This window comes from Nomascus leucogenys, chromosome 23 (assembly GCF_006542625.1).
Source record: "Nomascus leucogenys isolate Asia chromosome 23, Asia_NLE_v1, whole genome shotgun sequence".
Classification (NCBI taxonomy): Eukaryota; Metazoa; Chordata; class Mammalia; order Primates; family Hylobatidae; genus Nomascus; species Nomascus leucogenys.
In genome coordinates, this window is record NC_044403.1 from 28,096,201 (window position 1) to 28,114,278 (window position 18,078).

The 18,078-nt window shown below is 40.2% G+C and overlaps 1 protein-coding gene across 2 annotated transcripts in view; it reads left to right on the top strand.

Moving 5' to 3' along the window:
- The first annotated feature begins 269 nt into the window (after positions 1–269).
- The window catches only part of C23H12orf4 (chromosome 23 C12orf4 homolog), a 53,541-nt gene continuing 35,732 nt past the window's right edge, over positions 270–18,078 (top strand). The window contains exons 1-4 of one of the 2 annotated variants that reach the window (XM_030804606.1): positions 270–332; positions 2,524–2,726; positions 4,421–4,566; positions 14,376–14,557. In XM_030804606.1, the coding sequence (XP_030660466.1) occupies positions 2,549–2,726; positions 4,421–4,566; positions 14,376–14,557 (506 nt within the window). In that variant the 5' untranslated portion in view covers positions 270–332; positions 2,524–2,548. Of the gene's footprint in view, positions 333–2,482; positions 2,727–4,420; positions 4,567–14,375; positions 14,558–18,078 lie in introns of those variants that run through there. The other variant, XM_030804607.1, reaches the window with a different exon arrangement.

An 18,078-nucleotide genomic window follows, 5' to 3' on the forward strand; every position in this document is an offset into this window, starting at 1 on the left:
GCGTTTCCGTATCCGGTCCACCAGAGCCGAGTTTGTGCTTTGTCTCTGCACTTTCGTCACAACGGCGGGTTTGCGCTGTTTCTGAAATATAGAATAACAGTAGAAATACACCTTATTGCACTTTTCAAATGGTTAAGTTGAAACAGGTTGGGACATAGGGGCACTTGGACTGAGAAATTTTCTATGAGATGCCAGGAAATAGAAAAGGATGTGGCGAATCTGCGGCAGCGGATCCGCGGGCTGGAAAAAGTAAGTGGGCAAGTCAGCTGGTTTCCCAGTGCAGGAAGCGCTGTCAGCTCGAGTGAGCGGACTGCTCAGGACTTCGGAACTAGGTGAGGTGAGCCCAGAACCGAGTGAGGACGCCCTTTCAGACTGACACCCGTTGCAGAGGGATTAGTCCCCTCACCCGGCTGAAGTTTCTCAGCTCGGCCGTCTGCCTTCCTTTTCCCTGACTAACGTGAGCCTCAGAGCCTCCGCTCTGTTGGCTGTATGTATTTGGTCCAGCCCTCCTCCCATCCCATTTTCTTATGGGAAACCTTCCTGGATTTCACGGTTGCTAAAACTGAGCCAAGGCTTCAGGATAGACCATTAGTCTAAAAAAAGAGTGAGGGGAGAAAGAACTAAAGTTATCAGTTTCTTGAAACACAGGTGTAAACAGAGCTTTTGTGTTTGCCCTCTCTTTTTTTCAACATTCCTGATTCATTCATATTTTTGCATTTGTTAGTGGTTGGTTCTTTTTTATTGCTGTGTAGTATTTATCTCATAAAATAAACAAGTTTACTATTCTCCTACTAATACGCATTTTGGTTGTTTCCAGTTTGGGGTATTATAAATAAAACTTACATGAGCATTCTTCTGTGTGTACTTTAGCGAACATGTGCGTGTGTGTGTATTTGGATATATACTTAAGAGTGAAATTTCTACATCGTAGAATAGACTTTTATGTCGTTTTGGTAGTTTTCTAACGTTATAAAATTTTTTATTGCTTTACGTTTAATATTCTTTCTGAGTAAAACAAATACCCTATATCTTTGCATTATGGTGAAATAGACGAAGATTTTTGTGTATAGCCTACACACAGATTTGAAAATATAGTCTGGATAATTCAGCTTAGCCCCACCCCACGACACGTACAAAAGTCCTTTGAGTTTTTTTATATTTCAGGTGATATCTTTTTAAAGAACCGTATGGATAATTGCTTGTTCTTTATTTTTCCAGTGAGCACCATAAAATAAAAATGCCATACAATCCAACAATGATTTATTAGTTCTTACCATTCCCAACATCCTGCCTGATACATGGAATACAAGACAGTATTCCTTCCACTTCAAGAAGACTGTTTTCTAGCAAGAGTAAGAAATAGAGCGTGATAAGTGCCATGATTCAAATAAGTCCAGGCTAATATGAGAGCCTGTCGGGACCCAATCCAGTTTTAGGGAGTTGGATAAGTCTTCCTAGAGGCTAAACTGAGACCTGAAGAATTAGCAATTGTTATCCAAGGAAATTAAGATCAGTAAGAGTGCTCTAGGCAAAGGAAAAGGCATTCAGAAAGATTCGGCATAGAAAGAGAAGTCCGGTGTTGACAGAAGTTCAGAATGGCTGGAAAATAAAATTTGTGAATTTGCGTGTCAGGAAGGAAAGGTGCAGTTTCTGAGAGAAGAGTGGAAATATAAGCAGGGGTGTTGTAAACTGGGATAAGGAGTTTACATTTTATCCTGAGAGCAATGGAATGTCATAGAAAGTTTTTAAGCGGATGAACAACATGATCAGATAAGTTTATTCCTTTTTTTAAACAGAAAGATTACTGTCACTTCAGTGTAGAAAATAATGTGAGAACTGATTTGTTGGGAGAAAGTCTAGCCATAGGAAGTCCAGTTACGAGGCTGATGAATAAATAAATCTTTAATTGATGTTGATTCTTAGTCCCTTTAACTAGATTTTCTTCTTCCTTGGTAGTGTCTAGTTTGCCTTTGGGGTGTGGGCCGGAAGTGGAGGTCCTGTACTCTCTTTTTTCTGTGTATCTTCTTCCCACATGGAAATCTTTCTAGCACTTTCTTACTCCCCTTCCCCAAGTCGGATCTCATGACCACAACCTCTGAGTTCTCCAGGATCACTGCTTGGTCCCTGATCTGCTTCTTTGACTTTCTTTTTACCAACGGTTTCATAAGCTTTGTATTTCCCCACCCATGAACTCTCTCTAAGAATTCTCTCTGCTCTTCTCTCCATGGTCCTTCCCTATTATTGAGAACCCTGCCTTGGACTATAAAGTACTTTATGGCCATAATTTTTTTTTCTTAAATCAAGTTTAAAACAAAGTGTCTTTTTTTTTTTTTTTTTTTTTAAGAAGCACTTTGTTTTCATCATGAAGATGGAAGTACAGGGATATACACTTGGGAAAAGCTAGAGTAATTGGCTCATAGTCAGACAAAATCTCTTGAATGGTGGAATGTTTTCTTAGAAGTGGGACAGCAATAATGAAACATAATTTCTTTATGGACTTATAACCTACTGCTTTTTTGTTAGTTCTGTAGAAATCCTGTCAAAGAATATGAAGAAAAACAAAGAAAGATTCTGCAATAGAGAGAGAGAATTTGTATATAAATTTAAAGTAGGAAGTCAGTGCTTGGAACTGAGAGTGCCACTCAGATTTCCTGTTCAAGAGAATGCCAGTCATTTACATGGACGTCTGATGCTGCTGCACAGTTTACCGTGCTTTATAGAAAAAGGTGAGGACTGATTTTTTTTTAAGTAACACCACTTTATTAGTTTCAATAGTCTGTCATTAGAAGTTTCATATTAGAAAGCATAAACCTAAGAAGCTTTGGAAACAGCCATAACATAGGAACTGATTCCAAAAATAAAAACATTTCTCCAGAGCTTTCTTTTATTGAGTGTTTTTTCCTATAAGTGGTAGTTGTTTATAAAATATAAAAATTAGATTTTATAATGAAAAATTAGCTACAAAGTTTGGAATTAGAGGAGCTCTTCTGAATTTAGTTGGGTGAAGTTATAAAGCAGTTTAGTTATCACTAATTGTGGTAATAGAATTATAGTGCTAAATTGGTTGCCCTTTTAATAATCTGGTCATTAATTTCTGAGATACCATAGAACAGAAAATGTACTAATTTTTGAATAGTCTTTGCTTACCTAAATTAGTTTTATAAAGTTATATGTATTAAACCATTTTTAAAGGTCTGTGTTCTATCTCACAGTCTAGGAAAAATTTAAAATTCAGAATAGAGTTATAAGAGAACCTAGAAACTTTATAGCCCAATCACATTGTACAAACAGGGAAACTGGAACATAAAGAGGTTAAATTATTTGCCCAAGGCAGTGTTTCTTGAAATATGGTTTCTAATCATTTAGCAGCAACAGCATCACCTGCGAGCTTGTTAGACATGCAAATTCTTGGGCTGCGTCCCATTCCTGCTGAATCAGAAACTGGGGTAGCATGCAGCAGTCTGTTTAAATAAGGCCTCCAGGGGTTTCTAATGCACACTTAAGATTGTGAACCACCGTCTAAAGTGGCGAACATAGTGATAATGAGAGAGCCAAAGCCGGAACACAGGTGTCCTAACTTCTCTCTCAGTGCTCTTCCATTATATCATTCTCTAAGTGGTGTCTGTAAAACTGAAATCGGGCAGTCATCTGAGTTAAATGTTTTAATAAACTAGTCATTTAACTTCTCTTTCAAAGGGTGTAACAATGTACCTTTTAAAGTTACATGGAAAACTCTTTTTAATGTAAATACAGTAATGTTCAGACACTCAAAATCTGTAGCATTTTCTTTATGTCCTTATACCCACTTGGCTTCAAACTGAAATACCAGGCTTAAGAAAGTAACATTACTTTATTAGTATCAAGGGAATACATAAGAGTTAAGACTTTTGACCTTTCTCTCTGCAATAGCCTGTAATAGTAAAGGAAAATAATCATGAAATTTGTTAAATGATCCCCTAAGCTGATTTCGTTTTAGTTGGAGATTCTATTAAGAGTATCAGCTTGATAAAATAAAATTTCATGTCCGGGCAAGGTGGCTCACCACCTATAATCCCAGCACTTTGGGAGGCTAAGGCAGGTGGATCACTTGAGCTCAAGAGTTCAGGAGCAGCCTGGGCAACATGGTGAGACCTGTCTCTACCAAAAATACAAAAATTAGCCATGCATGGTGGCATGCATCTGTGGTCCCAGCTACTCGGGAGGCTGAGGTGGGAGGATCACTGGAGTCCGGGAATTCAGTGTTGCAATGAGCTGTGATCATGCCACTGCACTCCAGCCTGTGTAACAGAGAGAGAGACCCCATCTCTAAATAAATAAAAATTTAAAAATAAGATTTCACATTGGAACTCTCAGCCAAGTAAAATGTTCCCTATTTATACCTGGATTTTGCTGATGATGGTGTTTGATGTCCCTGTAACAGACTTAAAAGAAGCTCTGACTCAGTTTATAGAAGAACAATCCCTGAGCGATTATGATAGAGATGCTGAAGCATCCCTGGAAGCTGTGAAATCAGGTGAAGTAGATTTACATCAGCTGGCGAGTACGTGGGCCAAAGCTTATGCTGAGGTAAGAAAATAGGTCAGATTGTAAATTTCAAAGATATTCTGGATTTTGGTGAAAATTTTTAAAATGCTATGGTAATCTTGAAATAGTTATAAGATCCTTTCTTTCCACATACCAATATTCTATAATATATATGTTGCTGCTTCTGTGCTTCCTGTATCAGGGTGAGCACATAAGACAAAATGTTTTTTATGTAATACCTTTGTAAAACAAGAGGCTACTTGCGTATATCTCACCAGCATAGGGTCACCAGATTTAGTAATTAAAAATATAGGACACCCAGTTAAGTTAGAATTTCAGGTAAATGAATATTTTTAGTATATCATTTATTTTATCATTTAGTATAACATATTACATGGAACATATTTATACTAAAATATTTTTCACTATTTATCTGAAATTCTAATTTAAGTGAGTGTTCTGTATTTTATCTGGAAACCCTAAACCAGCAATAGTATTCATTTAACCCTTGGTTTACTTTTATAAACCTATCTTCATTATTGTTGTGTAGTCACATAATATCATTTTCTATTTAAATAATATACCGTTTCATGAAGTCTAAGATGCCATTAGGTATACCACAAATGATTTTATTTACTAAGAAAGAGCACTGCAAATTAAACTATGAGAAAATGCCGAGATGACATCAAGTATAAGAGGCAAAGAAAAGACTCAAAAATATCCATTGCATTTATCAAGTAATCTTGTCTGTGGCAAGATCAGTTTCAGTAAGTTGGTGGCGGTGGAAATGAGATTTCACTGACTTTAAGAATGTGAGAGTGTGGAAATAGGAAGAATTAGTATACTAACTGAAGAAGTTTGAATATAAAGAGGTGAAGGATGGGGCACTGGCTAAATGGGAACACAAGGTCAGAGGTTTGTTTGTTTTTTAAGGCAGCAGAGTTTAGGACTAGAAGGGATAGAATCCAGAACTCAAATGGAGAATTAATCATAACTGGGAAGACAGATACTTCTCTACTTATAGCCAAAGAGAAGCAGGAAAGGTTGGATATAAATTCAGATAATTTTATTAATTTGGTAGTAGGAAGTTAAGAATATTCTCTTCTGATTGTTTCAACTTTAAGACAGGTTATTTGTTTAGATGAGGCGGTAGGTATAATAAGATTGTTGGATATTTAAGGAGAAAACTGAGCAGGGAATTGCCAGGCATCATTGAGGCCAAGATTAAGAGTGGCACCAGTTTGTCACCATAAATTTTATAGAGTTTTGTGATTTTTCTGCTACAGCTCCCTAAAGCCTCACTGCAGGCATAGAGAAGAGGAATAAAGATGAGGGTTTTGTTAGGTGGGTAAGATAAGGTACATCAGTCAAGGGAGTTGAGTATATCGGCAAGACAGTGGTTGAATGCTAGATCACAAAATGTAAGCTACATAGGGAAGGAAGTGAAGCTAAGTGGCAGTTGCTGGCTGATTAAAAAAAAATGAAAACGTTGAGAAACTTAAGAAATGGAGGTCCTGATGAGGTTAAATATCAATTACCTGGGAATTATTGAGTGAGAAATCTTGGGTGGAGGTTGTAGTCAGAGACTAGAATGTTTGAGTACTGACGGACTGAGTTTCTGGTGAGGATACTAAATGGATGGCTGAGGTGGTGTGGAGAACTAGTAAATGCTGCAGGTAAACGATGACTATCTGGGCTGGTGGTACAGGGGTAAAAGAATTTACCAAGACAGTTGTAGATAAAGAAAGGTAGATTTATTAGAGAAAGCAGGAAGATATGTTGCGAGGAGGCAATGGGCAGGCCAGCAGGAGAGAAGCTGACTTCAAGGGAACAAAGGCTTGCTGGAGATGTTTTAGGACAGTGTTTATGCTGTATGCTATAGAGAGCTGCGTGCAGTACTGATAACCCCAAGATTGCAGTGAGCTGCAGTCTTGCAGCTATCTTGCAGGTGTCTGGTGAAAGGTGAGTGCAGGAGGGCTACATGGCCTGGACCAGGGGTGTCCAATCTTTTGGCTTCCCTGGGCCACACTGGAAGAGGAAGAATTGTCTTCAGCCACACATAAGATACATTAACATGAGGGATAGCTGATGAGCTAAAAAAAAAAAAAAAATTCACAATTTATGAATTTGTGTTGGGCGGCATTCAAAGCCATCCTGTGCCACAGGTTGGACAAGCTTGGTCTGGACCATGAAGAAAGGCAGACTTATAGCTTATCTGCTTTCTCTTTTTGCTTTCCCCTGGTCCTGCCAGCCTGATTCCTTTTCCCTAATTGGGACTCCACAGTAAAGATTGTAGAGTTCGGGAAAGTAAGAAGGCAGGGCCTTGGATGGGCATCCACATGGATATCCAAGTAACCCAGGTTGATGGCAGGATGTGGGGCAGAGAGGAACTCTTTGAACTTGGTGCCAAAGCTTTACAGGAATGAGGGTGAGTGACAGACAGGTAGGTTGTTAGATAATGGTGGCCATGAAAGATAAGGGGTGCTGAATGGTTTGAACTTCAAAGAAGTCAGGCATTATTCCTGAAAGTGGAGGTGGAAATAATGGCCGGACATTGAATCTCTTTCTCTCTGCAGTCACTTCCTCAGTGCCCCATTCCTCTCAGCCGTCACAGTCCCCTTTCTAGTAGCATCTGTCCTGGGGGAGTGGGGTAAATTAGGTCAAGGAAAAAACTACGCTTAGTTCTTCTCAATGTAGGTATCTTCTACCTATTCATAAGGCTTCCCCTAGGCTGAGTTTAAAATTAATGCTGCAGATTATTGTAGTTAGATGATCTGGTAGTGGGGCTACTGAACATCTGGTGTTATGTGTGGCCAAGCACATCCCTACAGTTTTGCAGTAGCTCCTCCCTACAAAATTTCAGCCTTGCCCCGAAGTGGATTTTAAACAGAAGTTAAGTCCCATAGGCTGGTTATAATTCCTACAGCAGTCCCGCGTCTGAAGATGAACAGTTATCAGAACAGTTTTGGAGTTTCAGAGGCATAGAGTAGATGAAATCGTAGTTCTAGGTTCAGCTAGTCTCCTGCGTTCTGATGTGGCAACTGATTGAAGTGAAAGAGAACAAACTAGAAAAGTTTTCCTGTTGACTGACTGAGTTCAAGATACCTGTTTATGTGATGTGTTCATTTGTTTTAAGGTAAATTATTACTCTTGTCATATTGTAAATTCCAGTTTTTAATATTTTCGTGGGTAAGAAAAGGGAAGAATTTAGTTTTTTTTTTTTTACAGTTATATTTTGCAAAGATCTGTAATGGAAAAAACATCAAAATCTTTGTTTTGTTTCCACTTCATGCCATTAAATCATGTGATCTTTGACTTCTCAGTGTATCAGTTTCCTCCGATGAGTTGAGGAGGCTGCCCTTGGGATAGGCATCTGTACCTCCCTGGAGGTATCCGTGTGTGCTGAGGGCACATCCATTTTGTTTCTCCCTGTTTCTGCTTTCCTTGTCTATCAGTGTTTACTCAGTCCCTTCATCATTTTAATAGCTACCATTTTTATATCCTTAAAAGCCTGCCGATATTTTAAAAAGAAAATGTAACACTAGAAAAGGTCAAACTAAATGCATAATTACACATTTATCTTGATATAGGTATGCATGAATTTGGCTTTCATTCGCAGATGACCACGTAGGTCACCTTATTTTCTAAATACGTAACCTGTTTTATTTTATTTTATTTTATTTTATTTTGTGTGTGTGTGTGTGTGTGTGTGTGTGTGTGTGTGTGTGTGTGTGCAACAAGGCTGTTTATTTCACCTGGGTGCAGGCAGGCTGAGTCCAAAAGAGAGTCAGCGAAGGGAGATAGGGGTGGGGCTGTTTTATAGGATTTGGGTAGGTAAAGGAAAATTACAGTCAAAGGGGGTTTGTTCTCTGGCGGGCAGGAGTGGGGGTCGCAAGGTGTTCAGTGGGGGAGCTTTTTTGAGCCAGGATGAGGCAGGAAAAGGACTTTCACAAGGTAATGTCATCACTTAAGGCAAGGACTGGCCGTTTACACTTCTTTTGTGGTGGAATGTCATCAGTTAAGGCAGGGCAGGGCCTTTTCACTTCTCTTGTGATTCTTCAGTTACTTCAGGCCATCTGGGCGTATATGTGCAAGTCACAGGGGATGCGATGGCTTGGCTTGGGCTCAGAGGCCTGACATTCCTGTCTTTTTATATTAATAAGAAAATAGTGTTGAAGTGTTGGGGCGGCGAAAATTTTTGGGGGGTGCTATGGAGAGAGAGAATGGGCGATGTTTCTCAGTGCTGCTTTGAGCGGGATTGGGGTGGTGTGGTAACCTTGAGTTGGAGAGATTAAGCTGAAGGAAGATTTTGTGGTAAGGGGTGATATTGTGGGGATGTTAGAAGAAACATTTCTCGTATAGAATGATTGGTGATGGCCTGGATACGGTTTTGGATGAATTGAGAAACTAAATGGAATAAGAGAAGGAGAAAAACAGGTATAAAAGGTCTAAGACTTGGGAGGACCTAGGACATCTGATTAGAGAGTGCCTAAGGAGATTCAGCATAGTCCTGCCAGCAAAGATTATTTATTTACTTCAAGAGCTAAGAGTGGCAGTTATGGGGATAGCACGAGGAGGTATCAGCTGTGCTGGCTTTGAGAAACAGTGTAAACTGCAGGGCGTGTATGAGTAGTTGAGAACGGTGAATAGGAGTATGACTTGACAGAAGATAGTAGGGATGACGTTTTTTGGGGGCATATTCTAAGTTGGTCCGGTGTCTGGAATGAGACTGGGGCCTGATAAAAAGGAGCGTCTATACAGGAGCTCAAATGGGCTGTACCTTGTAGCATTCTGAGGACAGGTCTGACTTCTGAGAAAGGAAAGTCGTAAAAGTATTGTCCAGTCCTTTTTAAGTTGGTGGCTGAGCTTGGTGAGGTGTGTTTTTAATAGACCATTAGTCTGTCACTGAATACTAAGAGCCTGAAAAACTGCTTGGCCGATTTGACTAATAAAGGCTGGTCTGTTATCAGACTGTATAGAGGTGGGAAGGCTAAACTGAGGAATTATGTCTGACAGAAGGGAAGAAATGACTGCGGTGGCCTTCTCAGACCCTGTAGGAAAGGACTCTACTTACCCAGTGAAAGTGTCTACCTAGACTAAGAGGTATTTTAGTTATCTGACTCGGGGCATGTTGAGTAAAGCTAACTTGCCGGTCCTGGGTGGGGGCAAATCCTTGAGCTTGATGTGTAGGGAAGGGAGGGGGCCTGAATAATCCATGAGGAGTAGTAGAATAGCAGATGGAACACTGAGAAGTTATTTCTTTGAGGATAGATTTCCACGATGGAAAGGAAATGAGAGGTTCTAAGAGGCGGGCTAGTGGCTTGTACTATAGCATAGCCTGACTTTGCCGGTGTGTGGCGATTAGGCCTGGTGGAACTGCCATCAATAAACCAAGTGTGATCAGGGTGAGAAACAGGGAAGAAGGAAATGTGGGGAAATGGGGTGAACGTCAGGTGGATCAGAGAGATGCAGTCATGAGGGTCAGGTGTGGTATCTGGAATAATGTGGGAGGCCGGATTGAAGTCCGGGGCAGGAACAATGGTAATTGTGGAGACTTAACAAAGAGTGAGTACAGCTGAAGGAGCCGGGGAGCAGAAAGTATATGCGTCAGGTTTGAGTAAGAAAATAGATTTTGGAAATTATGAGAGCTGTAGAGAGTGAGTTGAGCATAGTTTGTGATTTTTAGGGCCTCTAAAAGTATTAAAGCAGCGGCAGCCACTGCACGCAGGTATGAGGACTAGGCTAAAACAGTAAGGTCAAGTTGTTTGGACAGAAAGGCTACAGGGTGCGGTCCTGGCTCTTGTCGAAGAATTCTGACCGCACTAACCATGCCTAGGAAGGAAAGGAGTTGTTGTTTTGTAAGGGATTGAGGTTTGGGAGATTAATTGGACACGATCAGCAGGGAGAGCACATGTGTTTTTATGAGAATTATGCGAGATAGGTAACAGATGAGGATGAAATTTGGGCTTGACTGAAGTAATGGCAGCTGTCTGTGAAGCCTTGCAGCAGTACAGCCCAGGTAATTTAATGGGTGTGGAGGGTCAGTCTAAGTGAAAGCAAGGAGAGGCTGGGACGAGGGGTGCAGGGGAATAGTGAAAAAAAGCATCTTTTTTTTTTTTTTTTTTTTTTTTTTTTTGAGACGGAGTCTCGCGCTGTCGCCCAGGCTGGAGTGCAGCGGCGCAGTCTCGGCTCACTGCAAGCTCCGCCTCCCGGGTTCACGCCATTCTCCTGCCTCAGCCTCTCCGAGTAGCTGGGACTACAGGCACCCACCACCACGCCCGGCTAATTTTTTGTATTTTTAGTAGAGACGGGGTTTCACCGTGGTCTCCATCTCCTGACCTCGTGATCCGCCCGCCTCGGCCTCCCAAAGTGCTGGGATTACAAGCGTGAGCCACCGCGCCCGGCCGGAAAAAGCATCTTTAAGATGGAGAACGGAATAGTGAGTTGTGGAGGAAGGTATTGAGGACAAAAGAGTGTACGGGTTGGGCACCACAGGATGGATAGGCAAAACACTTTGGTTGATAAGGCGCAGATCCTGAACTAATCTGTAAGACTTGTCTGGTTTTTGGACAGGTAAAATGGAATTGTAAGGAGAGTTATAGGTTTTAGAAGCCCATGCTGTAGCAGGTGAGTGATAATTGGCTTTAATCCTTTGAAAGCGTGCTGTGGGATGGGATATTGGCGTTGGGCGGGGTAAGTAAGGGTGATTAGGTTTTAATGGGATGGTAACGGGCATGTGATCGGTTGCCAGGGAAGGAGTAGAGATGTCCCATACTTGTGGGTTAAGGTGGGATACGAGAGGAAGACGTGAAGGAGGCTTTGGGTTGGGGAGAAGGGCGGCAATGAGATGCGGCTGTAGTCCAGGAATAGTCAGGGAAGCAGATAATTTGGTTAAAATATTTCAGCCTAATAAGGGAACTGGGCAGGTGGGGATAACTAAAAAAGAATGCATAAAAGAGTGTTGTCCAAATTGGCACCAGAGTGGAGGAGTTTTCAGGGGTTTAGAAGCCTGGCCGTCAATACCCACAACAGTTACGGAGGCAAGGGAAACAGGCCCTTGAAAAAAAGGTAATGTGGAATGGGTAGCCTCCGTTTTGACTAAGGGGACGGACTTACCTTCCACTGTGAGAGTTACCCGAAGCTCGGCGTCCGTGATGGTCTACGGGGCTTCCGAGGTGATCGGGCAGCATCAGTCTTCAGCTGCTAAGCCGAGAAGGAGTCAGCCAGAGAGCCTTGGGCCAGAGTTCCAGGGGCTCTGGGAGTGGCTGCCAGGTGAGTTGAACAGTCTGATTTCCAGTGGGGTCCCGCACAGATGGGACCCAGCTTAGGAGAAATCCTGGGCTGCAGGCATTCCTTGGCCTGGTGGCCAGATTTCTGGCACTTGTAGCAAGCTCCTGGGGGAGGAGGTTCTGGAGGAACGCCTGGCCGCTGCGGTTCAGGCGTTTGGAAGTTCTTGTGTGCTGGAGATGTGGCTGGGGTTTGTCTCACAGTGGAGGCAAGGAATTGCAACTTTTTTCTATTATTGTACACCTTGAAGGTGAGGTTAAGTCCTGTTGTGGGGTTTGAGGGCCGGAATTTAATTTTTGGAGTTTTATTTAATGTCGGGAGCAGATTGGGTAATAAAATGTATTTTGAGAATAAGACGGCCTTTTGACCTTTTAGGGTCTAGGGCTGTAAAGTGTCTCAGGGTTGCGCCAAACGAGTCATGAACTGGACTAGATTTTTACATTTGATGAAAAAGCCTAAACGCTATCTGATTTGGGATAAAGAAAAAGGAGCATTAACCTTGACTATGCCTTTAGCTCCAGCCACCTTTTTAAGAATAAATTGCTGGGCAGGTGGGGGAGGGCTAGTCACGGAACGAAACTGTAAGCCGGACCAGGTGTGAGGAGGGGAGGTGATAAAAGGATTATAGGGTGGAGGAGCGGAGGCTGAGGAAGAATTGGGACCTAGCTCGGCCTGGCGAGGAGGGGAGAGGTCAGATGGGTCTGTAGAAAAGGAAGATTAGAAAGACTCAGCAACGCTTGGGGTTGGGACTGATGGGACAGGCAGGCAGGAGGGAGAAAGAAGGAAGATTTGGGACGAGCTGCATTGGGCACAGAGACTAGGAAGGGACCGATGTGTAAAAGAATGCCTGGACCAGGCACCTCAGACCGTTTGCCCATCTTACGACAAGAATTATTTAGATCTTGCAGGATGGAAAAATTGAAAGTGCCATTTTCTGGCTATTTGGAATTACTATCGAGTTTGTATTGGGGTAAAGTGGCATTGCAGAAGAAAATAAGGCATTTAGGTTTTAGGTCAGGTGCGAGTTGAAGAGGTTTTAAGTTTTTGAGAACACGGGCCAAGGGAGGAGGAGGAATAGAGGGTGGAAGGTTGCCCATAGTGAAGGGAAGCAAGCCTAGAGAAAAGAGTAGAGACACAGACGGAAGGGGTTTGGGGGTTCTTACCTTCCAGAAAAGCGGGAAGGCGATTGGGGCGTGGATATAAGGAGTTGGTGCGCAGAGATAAGAGGTCGGGGCGCAGAAATAAGGGATTGGGGCACAGGAGGGGGGATAGGTGCCAGAGATAGGTTGGGGCATGGAAATAAGGGATTGAGGTGCAGAGATATGAGGTTGGGGTACTTGCCCCTCCTCTAGAAAAGCGGGACTTGCCGCTCAGGGTGAAGGAGAAGGGGTTGGGGGTTTCTTGCCCCCCAGAAAGGCTGAGAAGGGGTAGAGACACGGAGAGAAGGGGTTGGGGTACTTGTCCCTTCCCCAGAAAAGCGGGACATGCCACTAAGGGTGAAGGACCAAGGCAGGCGTCCCTGCGTGGTCTGACACCTCTGAAACGTGGGTGAATAATCAGAGAGGCGTCTCTGCAATGATTAAACACCAAGGTGGGGCCGCCTTCCCTGTCCGTGACTGGAGTCGGAGTTTTGGGTCCACAGATAAAACGTGCCTCCTTTGTCTCTACCAGAAAATGAAAGGAATTGAAATTAAAAGAAGGGAGAGATTGAAGTGTGGCACCAAGATTGAAAGAGAAAGAGGTTGAGGGATAGTGAGGGAGGTTGGAGAGGAGAGTAAAAAGAGGCCACTTACTGGATTTGAAATTGGTGAGATGTTTCTTGGGCTGGTCGGTCTGAGGAATCTGAGGTCGTAGATGGATCTTTCTCACGGGGCAAAGAACAGGAGGACAGGGGATTGATCTCCCAAGGGAGGTCCCCCAATCCGCATCACAGCACCAAATTTCACGCGCGTCCGTGTGAAGAGACCACCAAACAGGCTTTGTGTGAGCAACATGGCTGTTTATTTCACCTGGGTGCAGGCGGGCTGAGTCCGAAAAGACAGTCAGCCATAACCTATTTTAGCAGTATTTTTTTAATAATGAAAAGTTTTCTCTGATTATGTAACTAATGCATGCAAGTTATTTTACCATACAGTATGTCAGAATATAAATAAAGGCTATCAGAAATCCCACTGTCCTGAAATAGCCACCATTAGCATTTTGTTGATCATCTGTGTGTGTGTGTGTGTGTGTGTGATTTCACAGAAATGACGTCATAGCATACGCTTTTATTGTGGACACTTCCTATCCCTTCCTCCACATGAGTACCTCCTTCTCATTTCTGCTTCCACGTAACTTATGTTAAGAATTTAGTCTGTATTGCTCCACATTTTTTTTCTGTACTTAGACAATCCTATATAATACACACACGTATTTACATATATATATATATATATATACATATAAAAGAGGGTCTGTCTGTCATTGATGTACAAAAATGGAATATAATATACATACTTTTCTAGTAGTGTGTTAAATAAAAATACTAGGTCATGATTTAAGAATGTCTGTATATTATCTTGTAGACCACATTAGAGCATGCAAGGCCTGAAGAACCCAGCTGGGATGAAGATTTTGCAGATGTTTACCATGACTTAATTCATTCTCCTGCCTCTGAAACCCTCTTAAATTTGGAACATAATTACTTCGTTAGTATCTCGGAACTGATTGGTGAAAGAGATGTGGAGCTGAAAAAATTACGAGAGAGGTATTTCAAATTTCTTGCATTATCAGAATTAAATGTTACATTGTCAAACAGATGGCCTGCAGAACAACTTGTTTTTATTTTTTACAAAAAGGATAAGATAGAAGAAAAAACTTCAATATTAGAAATTAATTTTCTTGTATGTTTAAATGTGTAACTACAACTGGGAGGGTCTTCTTAGGTTTATACACCTTCCGAGTGGTTTAACTAAATAAATGATACTGGTGGGCTTTATATATTCTTATCTCTAATAAGAGGAATAGATTACTTCTGTTGAAGGTTTGCTTTATTCCAGGTACTGTGCAAAGTGCTTTGGATGCCCTGTCTCATTTGATCTTTACCATAACCCTACTATTATTTCCATTTTACAGATGAAGAAGTTTTTGCTTAAATAAGTAAGTAACTTGTCCAAGGGCATGCTGCAATTTGAAACCAGGAAATCTGACTTCAGAACTGCTAACCACTGTACCATTCTGTCTCCCTATTCAGAACCTCTGTATCGCCCTGCTCTAACTATGTCCCTGGCTCTTTCAGTTCATTTTGTACGCTCAAGTACCTTAGAAAAAAATAATAATGCTAGTATTGTTCCAAGAAATTATAATTAGATTTGAATTCCTGCAGTATGGATTACCTAACATGGTATACAAACAATGCTTTTATTATTTATTTTTTCTTCAATGTAAAAAACTTCTGGCATTATTTATTTTAAAATAATAAGTGGCTTCCCTGCCTGCTTTCTAGTAACTCTATATAAATTGTGATAGGAATTCAGGATGTGTCCTTCTAGATAATCCGTTGTAATTTAGCAGAATCCAGTAACATTTATTATCTAAAAAAACACTTATTTAAGACATTGGGTGTATTTGTCATTAAGATAATATTTTTGGTGTTGCTTTGATTGTGAAAGTATATTAGGACTAAATCACTTGTGTGTGTGTGTGTGTGTGTGTGTGTGTGTGTGTGTGTGTGTGTGTGTGATTGATTTAATAGTCCCAAAGGAGTAAATTTAAAAAGATGCGCTGGTTTGTTCCTGGTTCTCATTAGCTTCCCGTTAGAAAACAGTAAGGCTAGCAAGATGAGAATAATCTTTGGAGTGTTGTCATGGTTAAGAAAATTTTAAGTACAGAAAAATAATAAGCAAATGTATTTAATAATTGTTCCTGAGGGATACTCTCTTCTGTGTAGCAAATCAGCATTTTTATTATATTGCATAGATTTGTAAATTTTCATAACAATTGTACTCCTCTGGACCATTTGTTCTCATACTTTGTAAAATATTAGAATGATCTCTTTGTCAAAAAGAACATGATGTTTTGAGATATTTGTCACTGTTTATAGGTTTGGTTTGTTGACCAGCTGTATTGAAGCAGTTTATTCCTTTTTGATGAGATACCTGCAGTGAGTGGTTGCCACTAGGTATATAGTTGAAACATATTTCCCTGGGGAAGACAAAATTTTTTTTTCTAGTTCTTTATTATGTGGCCAGTCAAATTGTGAATATAGTTTAAAAAGAAGAACAAAATATAGAATTAGGTTTTAAAAAATACGTAAAAGCAGAATTACCTAATACTAATTAATTACTTTCTGTTGAACTTCATTTGTTTGATTTTTCCTCCTAGGCCTTCAAATAATATAACCTTCAAGTCATCCTGAATCTGTTATTAGCTCTCAGGTTTTCTGCAACTATACTCATTCTGCCTCTTTGGGTATATTGATAAATTCCCATTTTGGCTCCCTATACTTCCATTCCTAGTACCTTCATTGAGCTATTGAGTGACTCTAACTTGCAGCATAGTTTGCTGCCTATACCCCCAGAAAACTCTATATCTAGCCATTAATAGTCTATAATGCTTCCTTTTTCTAAATCAGAAGATTTCTGTTCTACATGATTCTTCATCTTTTGGGAAGTTGAATTAACTTACTAATTAGCTGCATTTACTGGTATTCATACTTTTTTTTTTTTCATGGGATAGTTATTTAGTAGAGGTTTGTTTTGGCTTATTTTATTGTTTGAAATGATGTTTGGCCATATTTCTTGATGGCGTTTGGCCTTCTTTTTTCTTTCTAAACATATAAATAATACTTGAATTCATCTATTTTTAAAAGTTTTGTAATTTATTTTTCACCTGTCCAAACCACTAGCTTGAAAAAGAAAAATAAGCTATATTCCTCTGGTAGGTAATATTTATTGCAAAGGTGGACAGTAAGACTTAAGGTCAGTTGAAATTCACTAGTGTCTGTGGAGGTTGACCAGAAATTTTGGTGCTTAATTTATTTATCCAATTCATGAGCAAAAATGACACATTTTCTTATTTCTTACTTCATTTTAATGCCATTGTACATCTTTAAAAAACAGTTTCTCGGCACAGCATCAATAATACAAGTTATAATGATTTTTTTTCTTTAAGTATCTTCAAGATAATATACAGGTTGCCAGAGTTGTCACATCTGACATACTGAGCCAGGCTATATTTAGTATTTCATCTAAGATGTAATAAAATTTTCTTCTATCTTAATCATAGAAAATATATATTGTATCGTCAACTATATGATTAGCTAGTTGCCTTTTGGACATATTTAGGATGAAATAAGTGTTCATAAAATTTTATTTGTTGAATTTCTATCTGTCTTCTTTTTCTTCACAAGAAATGAGCTCTTTTTTTTTAAGCAAACTAGATTCTAGATATGTCTTTAAACTTTAAAAATGGCAATGATACCTTTTATCCACTAGAGGGAACATGTGTAACATAAAATAGTAATATATATTTATATCTAAGTTTGTATTTATTAATGTTTAGCAGTTATTTCTGTTTCTAAATAAGAATCTCACTTGCAAGCATAATTTTCACTTGACCTGTAGTAGTTATTAAAAGTTAATGGAGTCATCTGCCTTAGAACTAAGTGGGATTTAAATGATATTGAATATTTACTACCAGAAGGTATATATAGAAATGTATATATATATATATAACTTGCTTGAATTTAATTTATCATGTATATATAAGTGTCTTAATCAGTGTTATAAATAAGTATAGATTCACTTTTTTTTTTTTTTTTGAGATGGAGTCTAGTTCTGTCACCCAGGCTGAAGTACAGTGACGCGATCTCAGCTCACTGCAACCTCAGTCTCCTGGGTTCAAGCAGTTCTCCTACCTCAGCCTCCCAAGTAGCTGGGATTACAGGTGCCCGCTACCATGCCCAGCTAATTTTTGCATTTTTAGTAGAGATGGAGTTTCACCACATTGGCCAGGCTGGTCTTGAACTTCTGACCTCAGGTGATCCGCCCACCTCGGCCTCCCAAAGTGCTGGGATTACAAGCATGAGCCATCGCGCCTGGCCAAAAATTCACTCTTAAGAGCAATTTACTTGAGTTAACTAGGATGATAAAATCCTTTCAGTTTATATCTGTGTTTTGTTCTTTCCCAGTTTGTTAGAAATTTGTTTTAGAACAAAATTTTGCATACATTTGTATTAGAAGATAATCTTTAATTTCAATTTTTTAAGTGAACTTATTTATTAAAATA